At 46.0% G+C, this 25610-nt stretch overlaps 1 protein-coding gene across 4 annotated transcripts in view; it reads right to left on the reverse strand.

Annotated features, from left to right (window-relative positions):
* Positions 1-3098: 3098 nt before the first annotated feature.
* trpm7 (transient receptor potential cation channel, subfamily M, member 7) overlaps positions 3099-25610 on the reverse strand; it is a 37529-nt gene continuing 15017 nt past the window's right edge. For 2 of the 4 annotated variants that reach the window (XM_072717940.1, XM_072717939.1), the window contains exons 9-40: positions 25279-25402; positions 21719-21791; positions 20207-20307; positions 19594-19728; positions 19439-19492; positions 19176-19316; positions 18898-19029; positions 18507-18784; positions 17939-18167; positions 16542-16697; positions 15820-15963; positions 14647-14775; positions 14263-14514; positions 13633-13807; positions 13387-13513; positions 13104-13288; positions 12832-12964; positions 11577-12598; positions 10346-10440; positions 8478-8568; positions 8280-8362; positions 8069-8106; positions 7568-7593; positions 6998-7051; positions 6756-6803; positions 6596-6661; positions 6217-6500; positions 5163-5245; positions 4867-5072; positions 4658-4709; positions 4212-4318; positions 3099-4123 (exon numbers count right to left, since the gene is read on the reverse strand). In XM_072717940.1, the coding sequence (XP_072574041.1) occupies positions 3999-4123; positions 4212-4318; positions 4658-4709; positions 4867-5072; positions 5163-5245; positions 6217-6500; positions 6596-6661; positions 6756-6803; positions 6998-7051; positions 7568-7593; positions 8069-8106; positions 8280-8362; positions 8478-8568; positions 10346-10440; positions 11577-12598; positions 12832-12964; positions 13104-13288; positions 13387-13513; positions 13633-13807; positions 14263-14514; positions 14647-14775; positions 15820-15963; positions 16542-16697; positions 17939-18167; positions 18507-18784; positions 18898-19029; positions 19176-19316; positions 19439-19492; positions 19594-19728; positions 20207-20307; positions 21719-21791; positions 25279-25402 (4948 nt within the window). In that variant the 3' untranslated portion in view covers positions 3099-3998. Of the gene's footprint in view, positions 4124-4211; positions 4319-4657; positions 4710-4866; positions 5073-5162; positions 5246-6216; positions 6501-6595; positions 6662-6755; positions 6804-6997; positions 7052-7567; positions 7594-8068; positions 8107-8279; positions 8363-8477; positions 8569-10345; positions 10441-11576; positions 12599-12831; positions 12965-13103; positions 13289-13386; positions 13514-13632; positions 13808-14262; positions 14515-14646; positions 14776-15819; positions 15964-16541; positions 16698-17938; positions 18168-18506; positions 18785-18897; positions 19030-19175; positions 19317-19437; positions 19493-19593; positions 19729-20206; positions 20308-21718; positions 21792-25278; positions 25403-25610 lie in introns of those variants that run through there. The other 2 variants (XM_072717941.1, XM_072717942.1) reach the window with 2 other exon arrangements.

A 25610-nucleotide genomic window follows, 5' to 3' on the forward strand; every position in this document is an offset into this window, starting at 1 on the left:
GGTGAATGGGTCTCTCTAAATTGTGATGCACTATTAATGATTAATTTAAGGAAAAACTATATGTGCATTTGTAGGGACAAATGACATACATGGGGCAAATTTATGCACGATTCTGTCTGCATCAATCAGAATCATACAACACACCTCCATTTCCCAGACAGTAATAGTAGTAATAGAATGCTGTAAAGCGCTTTGAGACAATGTAATGTTGTGATAATGCGCTATACAAAAATAAATTTGTTTGTTGTTGTTGTTTGTTAGAGGACGTGTTAACTTTGTCTTTTAGCCGCATGTATGTTAACAGTCAAAGAATGATCCCAGAATGTAGCTTCTTCTTTTCAATCCAAGACTTCACTGACCCACAACACACCCACTCAGGCAGTGAAACAGAACATACCAATTCCATCCTGTCTGAAAATTACCCAAAACCTCTTCTCTTCCACTGAAGTGGCATATTAACCATATTTACTTAGTTTTTTTATCTTGATAATTTAAGAAATTTGTACAATTAAGCCATTTAGTGGTTTATGTGTACTGGAACAAAGAAACCAATGTCCATGTTGTTATTCCTAATTCTAACACTAGATGACACTAGATGCTTCCCATCCATCCATCCATCCATCCATCCATCACTCATCTGGATCCGGGTCCCAAATGCATTTTACTTTAACATTATTGTAACATATTACACTAGTGTTCATAATACAACCTCAACATTGTTTGATTTCAAAATTATAAAAAAAAAAAAAATTCATTTTCATTTAAAAGTAGTATCATTTAGACCAAAGATGCCTACCAAATGGAATGCAAACTTTTTATTAAAACTTCTGCATACAGCCAAAAACCACTTCATTAGTGTCTTTATATTGTATAATACAACTGTGTTGTACATTGTTCAATCCAACTGTATTTTATCCTTCTTACGTAAAGCAATTTGAATTGCCTAATAGTATGAAATGTGCTATACAAATACATTTGCTTTGCTTTATGTAACATCATAATGTCTTCTCCAACGCCAATTTTCTTCTACTATCTTTCCGGTAGTAAAGATTATAAAAAATGTTGATGACTCCTCAATAAAGCCCCCCCAATTTAGTTTAGTCAGCTTACAGCCTTTTTTTTCTTTTTCAACAAGAGTCTTTCCATTACTAGATTTGAGAGGGGAAACAGCTTATCAATGACAGTCATCTTAAATGGTGCACAGTGACCGTTTAAAGATCATATCAGGGTGGCCAACTTTAGTCACCTGGCTGGCGAAAGATTTTCAATTCGAGACAAGTCTGCACACACATTTACAATTATGTAAGAGTTTTATTATCCTGTAAATAGTCTGTAGGGTTTGCAAACTACCCCAACACTTTTGATGCAGCTGATTTTAAGTTTATAATGGAATAATAAAGATTTGTGAGTGTCATGCCAGATGCATGAGAGCTGTCACCCCTGATTATACTGTTATCATAAACAAACACAGACTATAAAAGGCTAGATTATGACAGGGGACAAAGGGGAATAAAATGTGTAAAATCATGTTATTCATTTTCAATACACTTCTTGGTCATACTTTAACGTTATTTTGAGCAATCCTGGTAAATTTCTTGTATGGATCTGACCCTGTGACAATCTCCCATAGCATCTAATGACTCAGACCTTACAGGCGCAGAGACAGCACATTCAAGATTTACGCTCCAATAACTATGCTTAACCACCTTATTTACAGCAAACCAGTCGTTGCCCTTCACCTCAGACAAAAGTCGGGTCAGCTGAGTTTCAGGGGAACTGTCAAGACTGCCAGAGAACAGCAACAGTTTACAGAGGACCGAGTTCATCTAGGCTGATTACACTGGTCCACACTCGCAGTTGAATGAGAGGTTAGTCATAGACTTTAACCCGATATCAAACACGAAAGCTACATGGTTCTCTCAGTGAGTAAAGGCTATGGTGGAAGGGGTGTGTGGCTAACGTAGAGTGGATACGCCCCAGACACGAGTCTGTACCCACTCCATCTAAATGTTAAAATATTAGCAGTGGGGGAAAAAAACGATTTTATGACTAATCCTGATTCTGGTTTTGACAATTCGATATCGATTCACAAAATCCCAAGAACGATCTGGTTAATTTATACCTTTTCCCCATGACTTTGAAAACATTTTCACTTAATTTTACTTGTATTGGTCCTCGTATCCTAAATGTGGCGCTACTTCCTCTCTCACCTATAGGAGAACTGCAATAGGCTAGATCGAAAAACCCTTATTTGCACCACCCTCAATCGCTACCTTACCATTGCCCATGAAGTTATTCCGAATTGGAGATGTGGAAATGCTGTCCCAATACCTTAGACAACAAGTCATCGAGGGCCAATTTTCGTTCAAATTACCACTTTGTCGGGGGCATGTGGAAGTACACTTTGTGGAAAAGAAATCCACCCTTGGTGACACCCACGCATGATGTGCCATAAAAGCTCATGAAGCTGCTGAGTTCATGAAGCTGACGAGGGGAGGAGTGAGCAAGTGTGCAAGGAAGGTAGCACGGGCATACAACGGAATTTGGACAAACTTGCATCCTCGATGACTTACCATCACACAAACTTTACTTCAGTGATGACTTCATATGTACCAGGCAGTGCATGGTAAGTCATCGAGGATGCAAGCAAGCAAAGTGCATTTGTAATTTTGTGTCCCAGGTTAAATCTCTCTCCCAATATGGAAAGCTACTATATAGCATTTCATGTCTCATTCGTATCAGACTGATATAGAATCATTAGCTTATGAATTGGAATCGAATTGCAACGGGGCATCTGTGCCAATACCCTTAGCTTTAAAATATATCAACAAGTAATGTTAATCTAATCTTTACCATACTGTGCAAACCTTACCATACTATAGATAACTTACCTATCACTATTCAATCAAATATTTCTGTCTATTCCAGTAAAATTCTGTACCGAATAATTCCCTGTCCATGAAACAACCAACTGACAAGTGTGTCACATGTACCACAGTCTAGAACGGACCCCACAGCGTCTGCATCCAAAGACACTTTTGTACACGACCAAAGGACTTGCTTCCCGTCACAGGGTGGCTCCAAAAAGACCGATGGCATTAAGCATTTTATATTTTATTAAATGATATACAGTACAAAAGGAATACAGTATTATCCCCATAATACGGTTCACATTTCCCCTGCATAAAATATTCTACCTTTAATCCATTATGTTCGTGCCAAATAAATGTATCTATAAGATACACTAGATTAATTTGTTCGTACAACACTTGAATGACAGAAGTGATAATAGTACCTTTGTAACATTAAAAATGCACCTATTAACATTTTATCTTTTTTTTTTTGGTGGACACAGTTTCATATAGACTTCAACACATTAAAATTACATACATTGTACTGTAAAAGTTGCATTGCAATCTGCCCTTATTTTACAAGATTTGAAATCCACTTTATTAATAGTATGTACCACAAATGCCATAGAGTTATTACTACATTTTTTTTTACATTGGTTTTTACATTTATTTTTAAAAATCAGCAGTACATTCTGCCCGACAAATTCTTGCAGTCTAAATGTAGACAGGTTCTCTTTGAAACCTGGCAAAGCACTTTAAATTGCTTTTGTTTTATACAAGGCAACGTCTCATAATTCATAATAAATACTATAACCATCTATACAATGAGATTGTACCAGTTGTTAGCCCCTTCATATGCTAATAGCAATATATAAACTTGAAAAAAAGGTCTTCAAAGTTGCCCCCCCAGGTACATATTTAAAAATCTTCATAGTTATCACGTTTGCTCGTTTGTTATTTTCTGCCAAAACACAGGCAGAAAATGTATACATACAGGTGTTTATTGGAATGAATACCTTTGCCTGTTTGGAGGTCCGGCTGACTGACTTAAGTGTACTTTTTGCACCGTCTGCATCTGCGTACTGAAGCAAGCAGGCGGAAGCGTGATGCTGTGACCGTGTGCGTTTGCGTTCCGCGCAGACGGCCTCACAGCATCAGCCGCATGGAGTGCTTCTGCTCTTTGGTGCCGCTTCCCAGCGGAGCCGAACCGTCCGGCGCCTCGTCCGCACTCAGTGCTGCTTTGTCAGGCGTGTAGTCGTTCCGCTTTAGATCTGACCAGACATAAAATGATTTTTTTTAAAAAGGACTAAGACTTATTCTAATGCTGAGTGATGGCTAAAAACTACAAAAATTACCTACCAGGAAGTTTCAGTTTTCTGCAGCAGGAATTACAGTGATGTTTTGCTCTGAAATTTCTTATTGCATCATCTCCCAGATTTGCAGGTCCAAACACCATGTCATATGACCTCGGGGGAGGAGGGATACATGTATTAAATTCTAACAAGAGTGTTAACCATTCCCTTATAGCTCTCACCGTTTGACGTCCGACTGTCATCTGTGGACAGAGGGTGTCCCGTTTGTTGTGGTGTCAGTGCGGATGTCGGCCTTCGAAACATTTCAGGTTACATTCTGTTATATAATCTTTATTGCTGAGTTTATGGTGTACTGCATCCCTAGTGTGACTGTGTAAAAGGTCTGTCGACATGTTACGAAAGTGCAATCACATGCAGGGCTCTGAGGGAAGCTGCAGGTGAGGAATACTCATGATTTCTCTGCTTTGATCCCCACGCTGCATAGATACTAACCCCTTTTCACCACTTTTTATCACAGATGGATCAGTCAGTATCTCCCCAACACCTAGAAAGACACGTCGAAGGTGATATTTTCAAACTGCCCGACATACAAAGTCCTCCCATCTGACATTCACGCATAAGTGCTCAACGATCTCTATCGCAGTTTTCTCTTGACCTTTTGCCCTACAGGGAAAGATATATCAAGATAAATCAAATTGTACCTTGTAAATCCAGAACCAGCAGCTCTCCTCTGGTGTACTCGTACGTCCAGTGGCTAAAGGCTAGCATGGTTTCTTCCAGCAAATTTGTGGGGACGATCTCGTCCCCGTTGTTGTTGTTGAACTTCCTGAATTCCCCAGTGATGCACTCTTCGATGGCAAACCACTGACCAGCAGAATGACAGTACAACAGAAACACTTCCAGGAACCTATGGGAAAGTGGAGCAAAAAAAATAGACGTGCTTTCAGATTTTAGCGTTTTCTGGGGAAGAGGGATCCAGCTATTAAAGTCAAAATACCTGGGAGAATAAGGAATAGTCTTCGGCTTCATTTGGTTGAAGGCAAAAGTCAGTTTCTGAGCAGCTCTCTGCTGCTGAATTTCCTAAATTGGGGGAGGGGGGCAAGGCAAAGAAAAGAAAAGAAAAACAAACAATCAAATCACTGAGGTTACAGAGTGTGGCCTTTGTTACCCAATAGCATTAACCTCGGACAACCTGAGCCCCCAACGGTGATCTTTACTTGATGCAATATTCCTGCAGAATGTTGTTATCCAGCCCGTTTGCTCTCCACATCCACGACCAATACAGAGGGTATGAAATTCACAGAAATCACAGCCTCTTACCATGAGCCCACTTTGATTTCCTCTGACCGGAGCACACCTGTATGTTTTTAAAATGTTCATTTGACCAACTTGTTACATCAATGGTCACGTGACCATGTGTCTGTAAACAGCCTTAACAGGTGGGTTTGCTGTATTTACAAGCCCAACTCCTTCCTCTTCCATAACATGGAAGGAGCTGGCTGACCTCTGGCTGCCACTCACCGACTACAAAGTACAGCTCCTCTACATTCTTGAAGATGAGGTACGTTTGCTGTTGCTGCAGTTTTGTTTTTTAAAGTGCAAGGTGAAATAGGACAGTTCAGTGAAGACAAGACTTAAAAATAGGACATTCCAAATGACAAAATGTGGAAAAAACAGCAGGTCCTTTTATGAATAAATCAATCAGAGGAAGGAAAGGGAGGATTTTTTGATATTGTGGAAACATTTTTCCACATGAAGAAGAAAATGCATGAAAATCCTCCGATAATTTCTCGAATTTCTAACTGAAGCATCAATAAAGAATCAAAACACAACGTATCAGAAATATTTCCAAAGTAAATCTCAGAAACTCCATCATTCTGTTCCATTTCTCCAGATGAGGGGTCAAGCAGTATTGATCCTCGTATTTTAAATGTGAAAATGAGGCCAATTTGAACGATAAACACTAAACAGAATACAAGTGTTTGACCACAGACAGACGCAGGCCGCCCACCCCGTCGTCATGCCGATGTGCAGGGCGTACTGTCACCTACCCTGAGACACAGGTGCAGCACAGTGTCTTCCTTGTAGACCGTCTGCCAGGTGTTGACCACCTCTGGCAGGAAAGACTTGACGATGTACAGGTGGCCTGGTTTGAGGATGTCATACTCAGACCAAGTGCAGAGCACCTTGAGCGCCCTCCGCAGGCCACCACCCATCTCTTCCTTGCTGAGGAACTCTATCTTTGCACACAGTCCCCTTTGGGACCAAGAGGACATGCTGTTGTTGATGGTGTTTGGGGAGCTCTCCTCCAGCCGGTATACTGTGATGGGCTCTCCTGGGAGTGGGGGGGCGGGGGGTTACACCACAGACCAGTGAGACTGGGGAGACGGAGGACCTAAATGGTGAACCAAGGGTAGGACTAGGACTTACCTCTTGGGGGCACAGGGGTGAATGGAATGCTCTGAGACAATCTCATCAGGTTGTTGCGCTCCACAGCTGGAGGACACACAGAGACGGGGGCGTATTTTTAAGAGTATCACCAGAAGGAATTAAAAGTAAAAGTCATGAAATAATTCATTGCCTCCCTCACCTGAATATTGGTAACTTGTGTCCATAGGCTTGAAGGGGGAACCAATGGCTGCACAACAGCAAAACAAAACAAATGCTAAACATCTGAGGACTGCTGAGCTTCTCACGCCCCTCATGCTGGCCAGCTGAAGACTGCAGCAGAAGTCGCCACTAGGTGGCACACTGCACTTTCAAAACATTTCTACATAACATGCTGCTTTACATTTGTTGCTGTGTGCAAAAGAGCTGAATTTATTCACTTACAGTCCTTCCTGCCTGCCAGATGTGTGTGTCTTGACGCATAGAGGCCTGCTGGGGCTGTAATTACATAATACAGCGAAATGTTACACTATTAAAATACCATCTTCTGCCATAAACTGCTGAACGTTGACGAGAAAGCGATAACATGAGCCATGCGCCGCTAGTCAGCCATTTATTCCTGGTGCAGGTTCACCGGGTCTGTAAACCAGTCAAGCATGGAACTCCAGCTTCCCCACTCAGGTCCAGAAGACCTCCACTCGAAACCACCTCGCAGGTTAAGGGTACCGCACGGCCCAAAGGTCAGTCTCCAGAAACAGAACAGGTTATCCGAGGACAGTGAGCCACCAGTGAGGAATGCCTACCTGTAAGTCATCACGCTAATGAGGATTTTAACTGTGCCGTTCAAAGGGAGCTTCCGGCTGGATGAAAATTAGCACCCGAGAGGAAGCAAAAGTGAATGGCGGCCACTGAAAGCCAGGCCAGACGGGGGTCCACGACTGACCAAACACTCTTTGGTTCTGGTTGTTCAGGCCACAAGAGAACACATTTCAAACAAGACGCATAACATCTTACCATTCAGGGGGTCCTCTGCAGGAGCTCTGCATGGAAAGAGAGTCAAAATTCAGCATTAAAACACACCAGTACACAAACAAGCTTTTTTGGTTTTGGTTTTTTCTTTTACATCAGAGACATCATCGAAAGACAAGTTCAAACTTCTGTAGAGCCGTCTGTCTACAACAGCAGCAAACACTACAAATCCTGTAATTATATGGAAAAAAAAAAACTGCTAATTCTGGAGCCTGGCCTGCCAAAACCAGCCGGCTATGGATCTAGCAGGAAGAGATGAGCTCCTGTTTCCAAATAAAATGGGTGTGGGTGGGGGGATGGCGATAAAAATCACACTAAATGCTGTAATAGCTGCACGTGGCTTAAGGGCCACTCGCCATCATCCTGGCACGGCGGCGGGGGACAGGCAGGTGCTGGTGGCTTTGCATAATTTTGAGGGGTGACGCTGACCGTCGCTCGGACAGGATGCGTTTCATGTGTCAGGTGAGGCGGCATCAGAGTACTTACAGACTGCTGGCTTGGCCAGATTTGCCTTGCACCTGCTCCTGCATATTCGGGAGGGATGGGAAGAAGGGGAGGGAAAAAAAAAACTTAGACAAAGTGACTTTCATTCAAAAACGCTGACAGGAAACGTGAGCATGGGGTCACACCGGGTCCCCGGATGTGGACGTGTAGCCGCTGCCTTTACTGGGGTCCTGATGGGCGAGCTAAAGCTTACCAACACTGAGGAGGCGCTCAAGTCCTCGTGGAAGATATCTTCAGCGGAAACTCGACTGTATTCCTTCCTGTTCTGTGCTGAACCTGCGTGCAGCAGACAGAAAAAAAGCCACACCCATAAGGAACATCCCTGATGCAATTCCTGTTATTCACACTCTCGGGCTTCAAACTGAAGAGGGCAGTAATGAGTCACACAAACCCATTTCAGGACGGAGAGATTCAGGACTCCTATCAAACTCTGTGAATCCAGCATATGAATTCACGGTCCTCATCTGACCTTCTAGTTGACCCTAAAGGACGGCAAAATACATACAATTATGTATCTGACCTCCTCCTTCATGATTTAAGAGATTTCAAAATCAAAAACTGTGTAGCAAATTAACGTGTGTGTGTGTGTGTGTGTGTGTGTACACACACACACACACACACACACACACACACACACACACACACACATACAGCGGGTAAAATAAGTACTGAACACATCACCATTTTTCTCAGTAAATACATTTCTATAGGTGCTACTGACATGAAATTTTCACCAGATGTCGGTAACAACCCATGCAACCCACAGCTGCAAGGAAATCAAACCTTAGATGTCAATACATTAAGTTATGTCATAAAATGGAATGACACAGGGAAAAAGTATTGAACACATGAAGAAATGGAGGTGCAAAAGGCACCAAAAGCCAAGACACCAGCTGAAATCTATCAGTAATCAGAAAGCAATCCTGCCCCTTTTCAGTGCAAATTAATATCAGCTGGTTCAGTTCCAACTGATGAAACATCTCATGATGGGTAAAAGCAAAGAACTTTCTCAAGACCTTTGCATCCTTTTTGTTGCAAAACATACTGATGGCATTGGTTACAGAAGGATTTCTAAACTTCTGAATGTGCCAGTGAGCACTGTTGGGACCATAATCCGGAAGTGGAAACAACATCATTTCTCCATAAACCGGCCACGGCCAGATGCTCCTCGCAAGATTTCTGACAGAGGACTCAAAAGAATTATCAGAAGAGTTGTCCAAGAGCCAAGGACCACTTGTGGAGAGCTTCAGAAAGACCTGGAATTAGCAGGTACAATTGTTTCAAAGAAAACAATAAGTAATGCACACAACAGCCATGGCTCACCACGCAAGACACCATTGCTGAAGAAAAAACATGTTGAAGCTCGTTTAAAGTTTGCTGCACAACATTTAGACAAGCCTGTGAAATAATGGGAAAATATAGTCCGGTCAGATGAGACCAAAATTGAACTCTTTGGATGCCATAATACACACCATGTTTGGAGGTCAAATGGCACAGCACATCACCCCAAAAACACCACACCAACAGTGAAGTTTGGAGGTGGGAACATCATGCTGTGCGGCTGTTTTTCAGCATACAGCACTGACAAACTTCATGTAATTGAAGGAAAGGTGAATGGAAAAATGTACCGAGACATTTTTGATAAAAATCTGCTGCCATCTACCAGGATGATGAAGATGAAACGAGGGTGGACATTTCAGTAGGACAATGATCCCAAACACACAGCCAAGGAAACTCTCACTTGGTTTCAGAGAAAGACAATAAAGCTGCTAGAACGGCCCAGCCAATCACCTGAATTGAATCCAATAGAAAATCTATGGAAAGCACTAAAGATTAGAGTTCATAGAAGAGGCCGACGGAACCTTCAACACTTGAAGACTGTTTGTGTGGAAGAATGAGCCAAAATCATACCTGAGCAACGCATGCAACTAGTTTCTCTATATAGGAGGCGTCTTGAAGCTGTTATTACCAACAAAGGCTTTTGTACGAAGTATTAAATAAATTAAAGTAAGTGCGTTCATTACTTTCCCCTGTGTCATTCCATTTAATTACATAATTTATGGACATCCAAGGTTTGATTTCTTTGCAGGTATGGGTTGCATGGGTTGTTAACGACATATGAAATTTTCACCAGGTCAGCAGCACCTTTAGAAATATATTTACTGAGAAAAATGGTGACGTGTTCAATACTTATTTTACCCGCTGTGTGTGTATATATATATATATATAAATAAAATATCATTATAAAATAAAGCTGACCATTTCATTGATCCTCTTGCATGGACTGAGTTGCCTATTCCCAGCAATGACATCTTTGGAGAATGATCTCTGTGGCTCCACGTTATCTTTGTGACCTTGGCCGTGAAGAGAGACAAGTCAGTTGTGCTGCCAGAGAGCGGGCTGGGGCACCAGCTGATCAAAATGGAGAAAATATTTTTAAAAACAAAACGGAACTGAACACAAAAAAAAAAACAAAGGGCAGAGGATACAACATGGTGACAGACCTCAGATCAGGATTTTGAACAATGCCAGTGGAACCAAACCGCCCACACCTGTCGTGTGTGAAAGCCACCACCCATTACATGTGTACATGTGAGATTCACTAAAAAAACAAAGCAGGGTGAAAGTCAGCCACTATCACAGAATGTTTTTAAACACAGCATGGCGGTCCTGACAAGCGGAAGAGGATGGGGAGGGACAGAGCAGATGGTTACATCAACAGGCTAAAATGGGTGCTGATCTGGGACCAGAATGGCTCCTCTCTGCTTTTCGCAGTTTGGCTGGGTGCTGACCTGCTATTCTTTACTCGAGCTCTCGGCCTGCTCTCCTTAAGAGGTGCGGAAGTGCCAAACACAAACCTGTGAGCCAGCAGCTTCTCAGTCCAGCAAGCCGTAACCCCACCTCCCACCCACAATTAACAGCTTATGTTCCTCTTCCAACCGTCTCAACTAGATGGAAAACTGATGAAGACAAATATAAGGCTGCTGGAGCAAAGGCTTCCCACATAGGAAGTGAGTTTAACACCCCCACCCGAAACAAACACTAAAAATGATTCACTCTGGATCTGGACCTTCGGCCGTTCATACACGCTACAACTGCTCCTCTTACTGGTATATTCAAAACAATAAAATAATAAAAAAGATTATGGCCCCCTTTATCAGCGTGTTAAATTTTTCCATTTTTAAATGGGGCTGCATGTCTCAATCCATAGTCATTACAAACTTACCCATAACTTACATTACAGGGCGTTGCGTGAAAAATTTACTTTAAACGTTGAAGAACAAATGACATTAAATAGGAACAAAAGGAACACACGATTAATCCCATCACCCTCCACACAAAGCCAGACAGCTTGAGCAAACAGTTTGTGATGCAAGGCAGGAGGAGTAGAGGAGGAGGCGGCCTCATTCCGCAGTGTGATCTGTTCACCACCGAAGAGGAGTAAGTGACCTGCAGCCAAGTACGCAGTTCGGAGAGGTCAGAGCCAAACCTCTCGCTCTGGCCGAGGACCGGAGCTTCTGTAGAATTCCTTTAGCGCAGTGGCTATGCTTTGTGTTCTCAGCTGGTCTCCCTCTGTCCTGGAGGCTCTTCTTGGGCCGGACGGCCGGGGCCAGTTCACAGCCCGGTAAGGGGCTGCTCCTCTCCCCCCGGGATGCAGGGCCCCCATGGGTGGCGGCCTCATCATTGCAGAATGCCTCGTTCACGTACCCCCCCCCCTTAGCACGCAGCTCCCGAGGGGGAGGAGGAGGAGGAGGAGCAGCAGCATCGGGGGCAGTCGTAACGATAACAATGCTGGGGAACAAGCACTTCCTGTTCGGACACTTACCAACAAACGCCCCAAATTCGACGGTAGGGCTCCCGGGTGGGACGTCCAGGAGCCCCTCATCTGGGGAATCGCCGCCAGGGCCATCCGGCTGAGATGGAGTGCTGACAAAAAATCGTGCGGTTGGGGAGGGGACGTCAGGTAGGCTATGGGATGGGGGGACACCCCCGGGCTCTTCGGGAAGGGCCAGCCTGTCCCCATCGACGGAGTGCCCCCCCGGCTGCAGGTCAGGGTGAGACGTCCCACTCTGGCCTAAGACACTTTGCGAGGAACCATCCTCCAGGCAGTCCGTGTTCCTCGGGTGGAGGTCAGGCCCTGAACCCCGCTCAGCCATTTCCCGAACTCCGCAACTGAACAGGGAATCAGGAATTTTGCCGCCGCCCTGCACGAACGATGACCCGAGGTATGCCCCTATGCTGTGCTTCATGCAAGCAAAGGACTTTGGCTGCGTTCCCACGTCCACCAGGTTGGGCCCGAGGTTCTTGGACACGCTGAGCTCCCGGCTGATCTCATTGTGGACTTTGCTGACCTCTGAGGCCCTCTGGGCGGTCAGAGCCTTCAACGTGTCCACTGTCAGGGCAGACAGGTCTTGCAGGTGGCCAATCTGAGAGTCTAGTGTGTGAAGGGAGCGTTTTATAAAGTTCACCCTGTTGCCAACCTCCTTCAGCTGAATGCACATGGTTTCAACCCTGAAAAGAACATCAAAATAAATCCAAGGTGTCACTGACACAATCCACATCTCAGAAATATGAATAAGAATCAACGTCTCTCTGCTACACACACACACACACACACACACCACACACACAGTGTGTTTTTAACACCACAGCACTGTCAACAGATACATGAAGTCTTTGCACAGTTCCCAGAAGGAAATGCTCTACGGTCCTGCTTTCAGAAAGGCAGCTTCAGGAAGACGCACCTATCCGAGGTCACCCGGATCCGTTCCTCACTCTTGGAGTGAAACTGGTCATCCTTTTCTTGGAAGTACATCTCCACACACTGCTCTTCAAAGTCGTGCAGCTTCTTTTGATCTTCTTCCGTTAGAAAAAGTTCTGAGGCAGGGGAAGCGGTGGGGTGGGGGGGGATAGTAATAAAAATTAGACAACGAGAAGGTCCTGTTAGAATTGAAAAATTGACTCAAACGGCCTTATGGGCCCCATGCATGTCCACAAAGATGGACATCGTCCATACTTGGTCCATAGGTCCTACTGTCCTTCTTGCGCTTCCTGCAGATGCAGGAGAAGAGAGCAGCCAGGTGACTGAGTAAGATGAGCGGCGGGGGGAGCACCGGCCTCTCGTGGTACGCCAAGACAAAATGGTAACGCTGGTACTTCCACACCAGGTTGGACATGGATTTCATTTGGAAGTACACATTGCTGCAAAGGCAGAGCAGAACCACACACTCGGTGCTCAGTCGTCAAACACTGATTGCGCGGACAGACCGAACCAGATTGTCTAAAATAGAGAAGCTTACTTGAAGAAAGCAATGAGAAGGTTCACCATGAGAATATATTGAACAAAGAGGTAGACAGCTTGCAGGAGTTGTGTCAGCCACACCCCTGGCGCACACAGATGATGCATCTCAGAGTTGTTCGCACAGACTGAGGGGAATGAAAATGAAATAGCTGAATTTGATATTGTTATTCATTTACATTTCCAACACTACTAACATCTCAAAGACATTTGTTTTCATATTTAGCCAAACTTGGGCGTCCCTTACCATCAATTTCATAAGCATACACTTCACCATACATCATCCAGTAAGGCTGGAAGACGATGTCCTTAGCCAGGGTCCATGATGCATTTTCATTTGGGTACAAGATGGCCTTTCGAGGAACGCCATAGCTAAGGAGGACCACTGCCATGATGACAACTATGTAAAACATATTGGCAACCTGCAGCGGCATCACAGACAGATGGAGGGGTTCAAGTTACCGGTTACTGTGAACAAAGGCCATTTACAAAACACACACTTGTATTGCGGTTTACAGTGCCATTACAAGGCCATTAATTAGTTTAAAGATGAATGTACTGTAGCCTTTTACTGTGATACGTGTTAATTACTCATTAATTGCAAAGGTACAATACAGCACTTTTTTTAGCACTATAAACATTTATATTAAAATGCTATGATACAATGTATGACAATGCAGGTAGAATCCTTTTTCAATGGAATTGAACAATGTAAGTCAGGGTAGTGCTAAGAAAAACATTTTACTGAACTAGATGTAACTACAAGTAAGTATTGTTGGAAATTTTGCGCTAGTATGTTCAATGGGAAGAGTCTATGGTGTCAAGTCATTCACCACATGTGGAGATGTTTGCACGGAGGACAGATTCTCTCACTCACCATTTTACCAATCATCATGACATAGGGTCCAGCTTGCTGGTTAACAGTCAGGATATCGAGGAGCCTCACATACCAAAAAATGATATTCAGGCAATAGACAAGCCTTCCCGTCGTGAAGGTTTCATCTGATCCAAACCTCAATCCGAACCCCACGAAGAATGTGACGATAGCGAGGGTGTCGGATATGTTAAAATATTCACTGAACCACACTTTAATCTTTTGACTTATTTTTCCAGCTTCTGACATAAACATCTACAAAAAAAAATTCGATTTTACGTTTCTTTCTTAATATATCAAATGTCAGATTTCATAACACATACTTGAAACTTTCTTCCAAGTCTAAAATTAAGCATGCTGCAGGCCGCGAGAGGGCCCCATACGTACCTCACGGATCTTCTCCACACCCAAGGTGAATATGTAGCCGATGACAATCCACTCCTGTGGCGAGGGCCATGCTGGCATCTGGACCAGAACCACGTAAGAGTATAGCATCAGGAAGCCCAGGAACGCCAGCTGAATGGCAAAACGGGAAACGGCTCGTTCAGGAAGGCCCAGAGAAAGGCAAGAAAGACTATGGTCTCAGGGAAGGGAAGCATTAAACACTGTGTGAAATTATGTTAATTTAAACATCATTCTGTGCTTTTCCCTTTATCTATTTTATTTATTTATTTCACCCCGACATCAGCCGCATGAGCTCCATGTAGGAATTCTTTTAATGCGCCCATGTCACGTGCTACAGCCTTGCGAAGCCGTTCGGCATTTCGGCTTGCATGGCAGAGTAAATCATTCTTCTTCTTTGAGCAGAATATACCTCCCAGGAAAGCAAACAACAGTGGTGGTTCAATAGGTGGCAGAGTTTGCATGCCCTATGCAGCAGGGTAAATTGGCGACTTTAGATTGCCCATGGGATGCCAGTCCACGAGGCAGCTCTCTCTCACACACATACACACACACACACACACACACACACACACACACACACTCTCTATCTGCCAACTACGACAGTATATGAAAAATAAAATACACACTTCCAGAAGTGTTCCATTTACTGAAATGTTTTCCCAGACAGCCTTATGAAGAAATCTATTGCCCACCTTCTGGGTACTCAATCTCAACCTACCCAAATCAGTTCATCTTGAAAGCGACAAGCCCTCAGATGGGTGCTGGTGCTTGACCATTAAGCAACGGAAACTCACACACACAAAAGCTGCCAAGGACGAAATTATTATCAGCGGCGTGTGTGACCAAGTGTGGCACTGCTTTAGGAGGTTCCGGAGCGGGGGCCGGGGCTAATTCGTCAGCTTTTAATGCGGGTGCCGTGCCCTCTGATTATGTGTTCTGCGATAGTATCTGCTTTCCCCGTCAGCACCACGCACGCTTGGGATGGGAACCAAGCTTTTCTCTGGGGAATGCAAATGAAATGGGGGTGGGGGGGGGCGAAGGAGGCCTGGAAATGTGCCTACGGGCAAAATCGTCTCACTGCGAGAGCATAGATGCACGCTGGCCGGGAGTGGAGGACAGGGGCACCTTCCCTGGTGCATACCGGCTCCCACGTACCGCGTTAAACCAGAACTTCACAATGGGGGCGTGGTAGAACGCGTAGAACTTTCTGGTGATGGGCAGCCTGCGGGGGCGCACGTGCACCTCCGGCTCGCTCTTCACTTCCACGTTGTCGTTGAATCTGGCTTCCTTGAAAACGTCCTTAAAAGTCGTTCAGAGCAAAAACAAGTAAGCGGCTGCTGCTTAATAAAGGTGCCAGTGAAACTTTAAAATAGAGAGAGGAGAGGAGAGGAGAGGAGAGGAGAGGAGACGCTGGCAGGGGCGCTGAACTCCTGGCCATGTAAAGACTGCTTGTTGTGTTTATTATACTGTCTGAAGACACTGTCAGTCTCAAGAGGTACCAGTTGAATCAGGAGACCTTTGCTAAAAGTCCACTTCACTTGCCCTAGTTCCTAGTATAAACGACATACGTGACATTACACCCCACTGTTCAGCATGTAGCAGCGCATGTGCATTTAACTGCATGCCTACCCCTGTTCCCCGTCAACCTGGAGATAAAAATCCTGTCCTAATAAACCTCTTTATCAATGCTCTCTATGTCCCCGTTTTTTATTTGCTATCCCATACCAAGAAAAATGGCTAATTGGTTTACAATAACGCAGTGGACTTTCGCTGATAATCACGAAACCTGTGAAAACACGCACACATTGTGACACTTCACTAATTCGAACCAGATAGAAATAAACCAACTGATAGACCGATGGAAGTTGAAGGCTGACCATTTGGATGTCGTCAGCCACATTCTGGAAGTTGTGTTCACTGTCCTCCATGGTCATCTGGTGGGCATCCTGCGACTGAGGGATGTGGGACATCTCTGCCTTGGTTTTGTACTCCAGCAAGAGGATGGCTGGTGGAACCAAAATGCTCAAGATCACCTGAAGGACAGAATTGGGCAAATGGTATTAATGAAATTGATGTCATAAAGTCTAATATGTTATATGTGTATACATTTCATACAGTCATATAAAACCTGCTTTAATGTATTCTCTTCCAGCACTTTTTTTTCCCTAAAACCATATTATTTTAGGGGACTTCCGTCACCCAATTCCTTGTGTGCTTTTCCACTGCACCAAGTACCATACTTTTGGTACTTTCTGTTTTCCATTGAGTACCTGTGCCAAAAGTGCCAAACAACTGGGGTACTTTTTTAGTAATGTAAGAATTCCATAGGCATAACATGCGATGTAGGTATTAATATCCCATATTTTCGAGCCCTATAATATACTGCAACTATTTTTCGAATTCAGTACAAAATACCCCGCCTTGTGTTGCGATGTCATTCAGTGCTGTTACAAATTTTTACACCAATGGAAAATCAACACCTTGAAGTATCGTACTTTTGGTACTTCTCGAAGGACCAAAAGTGTGGTACCTGCTATAGTGGAAAAGCGCCCTTTGTCTCTAAATTCATTTAAGCAATATTTTCCTTTAATTCCTGGGGGTTGAGTTCCCCTACGAGTCAAACCCTAGAACTGCCCCTGCCTAAAATCAATCAATTATACTAATTATTGCAGAAACACAGCCTCATTGACAACTGCAAAGTTTCCTTGTGCATCCTCAAGATATTTTTCTTGGCTATGAGCAATTTAATTCCATTTACATCATCAACAGTGTCATTAAGTGAGTTCATGAATAAGTACTTATAAATGTTTTGCGCGTCAAGTATTCCAGTCACATGTTTAAAATTGCTGGCTAGCCATTGCTTGGTGTTAATCTAGCTAGTCAAGTGCCACATGCTATTAAACTGGCCTGTCTAGAACAAATAAGATTACTTATGCTGCAAACAGAAACACGTAAGGCATTGACACAGTACAGCAGAAAAAAAAGACACAGGAATAAGAAAACCAACCGCTATGAAATCTATAGCTACTACCTAAAAAAAACAGAAACTGTCAGAACTGGTAATCACTCATCCTTGAATGATGACATTTGTGTGGATATTAGTTTGTTTTTCTATTACTTAGCCAGTGGCATACAGCAATTAATCCCTGGATAAATGTAGATAATTTGCAAGAATATGCAGTGATGGAGGGCCGAGTATGAATAAACACATTAAAGTATAAGCAAACAAAGGAAATAAGGGAATTAAAGAAAGACAGCCGGAACGCAACATCACCTTGTACCAGGAATTCTTCCGCATGTTCAGCCGGCCCATCCACATATCAGACAGCAGCATCTGAGTACAGGTGTGGGCCACAAAGGGCCTTAACCTGGAGGACACCGCCAGCTTCAGACAGGTCGAGTTACTCCAGTTCTTCAGCTCGTAGGTCAGCAGTTTCATGGCCATCGTCTCGTCCTGCCTGAAGGACTGCTCCAGCAGGTCCACTGCCAGCGTGCCAAATTCACTGAATCCAGAACCAAATCAGCGCTTTCAGGAGCCAGACAGATCTCAGCTACCAATGCCCCAATATGTTCACCCCCATCTCGATACCCCCCCCCCCCCACAGCAGCATCTGAAAAAGGCACCCAGAAGATGATACGATTTAATGTGCTGAGTCAGCTTCTGCCCATCCTCTGCCTCTGACAGCTAGTCAACTGCTGACTTTTCAGAAATTGACATTTTAGTGCCCCCTCCCCAGTTTCTCCTCAATGCAGAACCTTGTCACTGCTCTCTTGTACATCTTGCGTCAAATACAATTTTTATCACCATGGTTTTTAAGCAAATTTTGACCAATTGCACTCACTTCGAGTATTCCTTGAGCTCCTCGGAAGTGTCGTCCACCACGTCGCTCTTCTTGGCCTCGTAACTCAAGGAGCGGCATAGCTTGCAGGCCACCAGAGCCTTCGCCATGGACTCCTCGCCGTGCTGCCAGAAGAAGAGCGACATCTTCTGCCGCTTCATGAGTACGGCCCACACAAGGAGCTCGTTGAAGGGATAGGGGAAGCGCCGCATCTCTGGGTCATCGATGTCCACAATCTCCTCGCGGGTCTTCTTCTTTGACTGTTCTGTCGCAGACTCTGGCTGTTTCAGACCAAGAATTCCAACCAATTAAGGCAACAAGCAAAGCAGCCAATTAAATCACCCAAGGATGATTTCAAGTGTATAATGCCTAAAGGCCGAGCTCCTTGGAGCACCTTGGGTTTGTAGGGTTGTGCGGTTTTGATGAAGTGATTGTGACGGGTCTTCTCCTTCTTGTCTGCCTGGATACTGAAGGCCTCGTGGTTCTTTCGCAGCTGTGACGCGTTGCTGGATGAATGCCGTCCTCGCTGAGACGATGTTAAAGGGTAGAGTTTTAGAAGGGACAGGCACTTTGAGATCACGTCAACGATGGCACACGCCAAACATGTCTGAATGATTTGTTCTTTTTTGGGTACCACAGACCCAAACGGCTGGCTAGTTTTAAATGGTTTACCCGGGTGCTTCCGTGGAGGTTGTTGTAAATAATTCTGAACCTCTTCCTGGTGTAGTTGCATCTGTAGGTCCCACCCATCAGGTACTCAATGACAAGGCCTACATCAATCAGCGTGATTTTGTAATTTGGCGGGAGGTTACCCTAAAGCGAGAGAAGCCATTAATCAACAAGGAATCACTCAACTTACATCTCAGAAACACACAGTCTACAGAGCACAGAAAAAGTATTACTATGTTTAGGTGCACAACACTGTTCCTTCTTACCTGCTTCACATCCCTTACAAGGTGATAGAGTGTTGCATTGGTTGGGGATTGTTTCTATAATCAGGAGAGCAAAGAAAGAGAAAAAGGCCGGTAAATAAAGGGCCTCGAAGGACGTCCTATGATGAGGCTGTGCGAGCGCGGAGGGATAAGCATACCGTGTTGTAGAGCTCTTCCAGCCGGCTGATGGTGAGGAACCGGTGCATACTGACCCCATTCTCTATAAGCAGCTTCACGAAGTCGACCCGGTCCATCACCAGCGCGTCCAGCATCGCCTGCTCCAGGGAGCCCACCTAGGGTGAGCGTGTGTACACACACACACACACACACACACACACACACACACACACACAAAACAGGCAATCAGCACACACAGACGTTCAGGTCACGACTCGATACAAACATGTAGGCGCACACATAAATGTGCTCAGATGGGTAAACTACCGGGTCCTCCAACACCAGCCAAAACCCCTTCTCCAAATTTGCGGGGATAAGGCATAATACTGGATCACAAATGAATGTTCACAGTAGTATACAACCCTGTACAATACTCCAGCACCCCTTGAAAAGATTACAGGAGTGTGAGGCAAATTGTTGACTGTGTAAATTGAGACTGTTTAACTGACGAGCAGTAAATCCAGTTAGGTTATGATAAACATAAAATGAGTCACTGACAATAATATACTAATTATTTATGTTTCTCACTTTCATTTATTTGGCAGGAGGCCTTATCCAGGGTGTTACCAGGACCCTTTGCTTCTGTTTACCTACCAGTAACTGCTGCCCATATACAAACACATGGTTTTTGGCAATGTCCACCCGGTCCCAGGCCAGGGTGAGGACAAGCTGGTGAAAAGCAGAGGTGTTGGTACCTGGACAGACACACAGACAGGCACGCAGACAGGAAGTCACATACTGAAGAAAACGTCAATTAGAATTCAGTAGAACACCCAGGAAATAAGACTGAAGGGTTTCTCATCACGCTGCTTGCGGGAGTCTTACTGCAGAAGGAGTCTTACTGCAGAAGGAAAAAAAAAAAAGATTGATTCCGAGAGATAACCAATCCGATTGTAGAGGAAGTGGGTCCAAGCAACTAGAGGAGGCGGGACCAAGACATCTGATTGGTTGGTACTGCCTCCTTTAGTTGTTTGGACCCACGCTCCTCTATAATCCAATTGGTTATCTTTCTGGTTATCTAATCATTTTTCCTTCTACCCTCAGAACATTTTTGTGTAAGTACAATAGAAGTCCCAAGAGCCATCACACTATTCTTTTGTAGTGCGTTGGTTGTAAGAGTGGGGCAGCGGGGGGGACGAGGGATGGGGAGGCGGGCTTGGATTTCCCATTTTTGGGTCTGACATCTTGCGTGTCATGCAGTCATTAAGCCTGAAGACAGATGCTCTCATAGCTGACCTCCATTCCTAAGCAAGTGACATCACTGGCAAATTTACTATGCAAAGGCATCACTACACAATGCAAAACATTATTATGACAAAGTAACCCAGCAAGCAGAAACAGCTCATCTACACTGAAACTCCTAACGGTCACTAAAATACAAGGGTTTTGTTTAATAAAATCAAACAGCATTCACTCATATTTTGACATGATGAAATGGAACAAGATTACGACAGATTTTAATGGCTTTGGGTTCAGTGGAAAACACACCGGTCTCATATACTATAAATAGTAAATAGTGGCTTGAGAAAAACAGTCGCATGATCTTAAAAAAGAAAAAAGAAAAAAAACAGCAGTTTTCAATACAGGTTTTAGATTGACAAACTGATTTGACCTGTCCATCTGACGAGACTCCAACGGGTGGCCCATTCCTAAACCTCGTCATCTGGATTTAGATCTAGCGCTAACCCCTAAGGCATAAATACTTTCGCACACCAAAAATGACATCATGTGTCTGCAAGACCGTTAGCTACATCAAAGCCTGAATGGTGAGTCAACAGAGCTTCCTTTCAAACCCAAAAACCTGCATTGTGGTAATTTAGTGTGTTTATTCAGCTTCTTAATTTCGGGAACACATATGAATGTCTGTAAATCGCTTCTTTGTCCCTTCCACCGCTACAGCCCAGTCTTAGTAAACCCGCTCAGGACAGGAGTGTGTGAGAAGAGCAGTCTGATGACATCTTGGCAGGGAGAGAGGAAGGGATCCCCCAAAATATATATATGAAATTAAAAAAAACAGCCAAATACAACATAAGATGGCCATAAGGCCCCCTCCAGGGAAGAGCTGGATCTGTCAGTGAGGGGGTGTTGGAGAGGAACTGGAAGTACCTTTCAGCAAGGCTGTCAGGATGGCGACGTCGATGTCCTGGTGATCCTCAGATCCGATGTGAAAGACGGTTATCTTTGTTTCAGAACAACAGGGAACAGTTAAAAAAATCTCCATGCAGAGTGAACACATTCTTACTTTTAATTAATTTAATTAATTATTTAATAATATAAATTTTGGCCAAGACTAAGCTTGTAATTAACTCCCATACATTTGTTCCTTTCTTTTGGCCAAAAGAACCCTATGAAAAAGTTATCAATCAAAGTCCCGTTTCCCTCGCCCGGACTAGGGTCACCGGGGCCCCACCCTGGAGCCAGGCCTGGGGGAGGGGCCCGTTGGCGAGCGCCTGGTGGCCGGGCCTTGGCCCGTGGGGCCCGGCCGGGCACAGCCCGAAAGAGGCACGCGGGACTGTCCCCAGGTGGGCCCACCACCCGCAAGGGGAATGTCAGGGGTTCGGTGCATTGTGGATCGGGTGGCGGCCAAGGGAGGCCCTGGCGGTCCGATCCCCGGCTGACAAAACTGGCTTTCGGGACATGGAATGTCACCTCTCTGGTGGGGAAGGAGCCTGAGCTTGTGCGTGAGGTTGAGAGGTATCGACTAGATATAGTCGGGCTCACCTCAACACATAGCTTGGGTTCTGGAACCAATCTCCTGGAGAGGGGCTGGACGCTCTTTTACTCTGGAGTTGCGGCGGGTGAGCGACGCCGGGCTGGGGTGGGGCTATTGGTGGCCCCACAGCTCGGTGCATTAACATCGGAGTTTACCCCGGTGAACGAGAGGGCTGTTTCCCTGCGCCTTCGGGTCGGGGATAGGTCTCTGACTGTCATCTGCGCTTATGCGCCGAATGTCAGTTCGGAGTACCCGGCCTTCTTGGATTCCCTTAGCGGTATGCTATTTGGTGTGCCGCGGGGGGATCCCATCGTTTTGCTGGGGGACTTCAACGCTCACGTGGGCAATGACAGTGTGACCTGGAAGGGGGTGATTGGGAGGAACGGCCTCCCTGATCTGAATCCGAGTGGTGTTCAGTTATTGGACTTCTGTGCAATGCATGGTTTGTCCATAACGAACACCATGTTCGAGCATAAGGGTGTCCATAAGTGGACATGGTACGAACATGCCCGGGGCTTCAGGTCGATGATCGATTTTATAATCGTATCAACTGATCTGCGGCCCTCTGTCTTGGACACTCGGGTAAAGAGAGGGGCAGAGCTGTCAACTGATCACCACCTGGTGATGAGTTGGCTCAGGTGGCGGGGGAGGAAGCCGGTCAGACCTGGTAGGCCCAAGCGTATAGTGAGGGTCTGCTGGGAACGTCTGGCAGAGGCTCCTGTTCGCTGGAGCTTTAACTCGTGCCTCCGGCAGAATTCCGACTGCATGCCGGGGGAGGTAGGGGACATTGAGTCCGAATGGACACTGTTCCGGACCTCCATTGTGGAAGCGGCCGTACGGAGCTGTGGCTGCAGGGTGGTCGGTGCCTGTCGTGGCGGTAACCCCCGTACCCGATGGTGGACACCAGAGGTGAGGGGGGCCGTGAAGCTGAAGAAGGAGGCTTACCGGGAATTATTAGCCCGGGGGTCTCCGGACGCAGCTGACGGGTACCGGCGGGCCAGGCGGAACGCGGCTCGGGCGGTCGCAGAAGCAAAAACCCGGGCGTGGGAGGAGTTCGGTGAGGCCATGGAAAGTGACTTTCGGTCGGCCTCAAAAAGGTTCTGGCAAACCATACGGAGTATCAGGAGGGGGAAGCAGCTCCTGGTTCCTACTATTTATAGTGGGGGGGGGGGGCTGTTGACCTCACCTGGGGACATCATCCGGAGGTGGAAGGAATACTTTGAGGACCTCCTCAACCCTGCCTCCGATACATCTACGCATACTGCCTTTGAGACATCTGAGGGCGCAGAGCCCGAGGGTGCTGGGGGGGGCTTGCCCATCACTGAGGCTGAGGTGGCCGCGGCGGTTAAACAACTCCGTGGTGGCCGGGCCCCGGGGGTGGACGAGATCCGCCCGGAGTACCTGAAGGCTCTAGATGTTGTGGGGCTGTCGTGGCTGACACGCCTTCTCAACAGTGCGTGGAGGTCAGGGACAGTGCCGCTGGATTGGCAGACTGGGGTGGTGGTCCCCTTATTTAAGAAAGGGGACCGGAGGGTGTGTTCCAACTACAGGGGGATCACACTTCTCAGCCTCCCTGGGAAGGTCTATTCCAGGGTACTGGAGAGGAGGGTGAGATCGATAGTCGAATCTCGGATTCAGGAGGAACAATGCGGTTTTCGTCCTGGTCGTGGAACACTGGACCAGCTTTATACCCTTGCAGGGGTACTGGAGGGGGCCTGGGAGTTTGCCTATCCAGTCTACATGTGTTTTGTAGATTTGGAAAAGGCTTACGACCGGGTTCCCCGAGGTGCTCTGTGGGGGGTGCTTCGAGAGTATGGGGTCCGGGGTCCACTGTTGTGGGCGATCCGGTCCCTGTACGAACGGAGCAGAAGCTTGGTCCGCATTGCCGGCAATAAGTCGGACGTGTTCCAGGTGCGTGTTGGGCTCCGCCAGGGCTGCCCTTTGTCATCGGTCCTGTTTATCATATTTATGGACAGGATTTCTAGGCGCAGCCAAGGCGTTGAGGGTGTCCAGTTTGGTGACCTCAGGATTGCCTCGCTGCTTTTTGCAGACGATGTCGTCCTGTTGGCTTCATCTGCTGGGGATCTCCAGCAGGCACTGGGGCGGTTCGCAGCCGAGTGCGAAGCGGCAGGGATGAGGATTAGCACCTCCAAGTCCGAGACCATGGTTCTCAGCCGGAAACGGGTGGTTTGCCCTCTTCGGGTTGGGGAAGACGTACTGCCTCAAGTGGAGGAGTTTAAGTATCTCGGGGTCTTGTTCACGAGTGAGGGTAGGCGGGATCGGGAGTTGGATAGACGGATCGGAGCGGCGTCTGCAGTTCTGCAGGCGCTTAACCGGTCCGTCGTGGCTAAGAAAGAACTGAGCCGAAAAGCCAAACTCTCGATCTATTGGTCCATCTTTGTCCCTACCCTCACCTATGGTCATGAGCTATGGGTAATGACCGAAAGAACGAGATCGCGAATACAAGCGGCCGAAATGAGGTTTCTCCGCAGGGTGTCTGGGCTCTCCCTTAGGGATAGGGTGAGAAGTTCGGATATCCGGGAGGGCCTCGGAGTAGAACCGCTGCTTCTTCACGTCGAAAGGAGCCAGTTGAGGTGGTTTGGACATCTGGTGCGGATGCCTCCTGGGCGGGTACCCAGGGAGGTTTTCCATGCCTGTCCTACAGGGAGGAGGCCCCGAGGCAGGCCCAGGACTCGCTGGAGGGATTATATCTCTCGGCTGGCCTGGGAACGCCTCGGTGTCCCCCCCGAGGAGCTGGTGGGGTTAGCTGGGGAGAGGGAGGCCTGGGTGCCTCTACTGAAGCTGCTACCCCCGCGACCCGAACCCCGGACAAGCGGAAGATGATGGATGGATGGATGGACATTTGTTCCTAAGCTCAAGACGACCATTAAACATCCATCCGGGCATCTACTTCCTGTGTATGCTTCACAGCTACACCAGGCACACATCTCACCAGATCTTTGCTCTTCATGCATTCCATTAGCTTCTGGAAGAGGTGGATCGCATCACATTGCCCAAAGTTGAAGGTCTTCTTTATAGTTGCAATAATTTCTGTTTCAACCCCTTCAGGCAGGCGCCTGATTGGTCAAAAGAGAAAAGGTAAGATATCACTTTCCTGTCACAATTCATTACTGATATCTTCCCTAGTTCATCTTTATGGAGTCTACTTGATATCAATCACAAGACAGATTTTTTTACTAGATATAAAAAAATGCTAATATATGTGATTTGACATATGACCTGAGGGGTATTTATTCAAAGCGGAGACTCTGCTACTAACACAGG

This window comes from Paramormyrops kingsleyae, chromosome 11 (genome assembly GCF_048594095.1).
Source record: "Paramormyrops kingsleyae isolate MSU_618 chromosome 11, PKINGS_0.4, whole genome shotgun sequence".
Classification (NCBI taxonomy): Eukaryota; Metazoa; Chordata; class Actinopteri; order Osteoglossiformes; family Mormyridae; genus Paramormyrops; species Paramormyrops kingsleyae.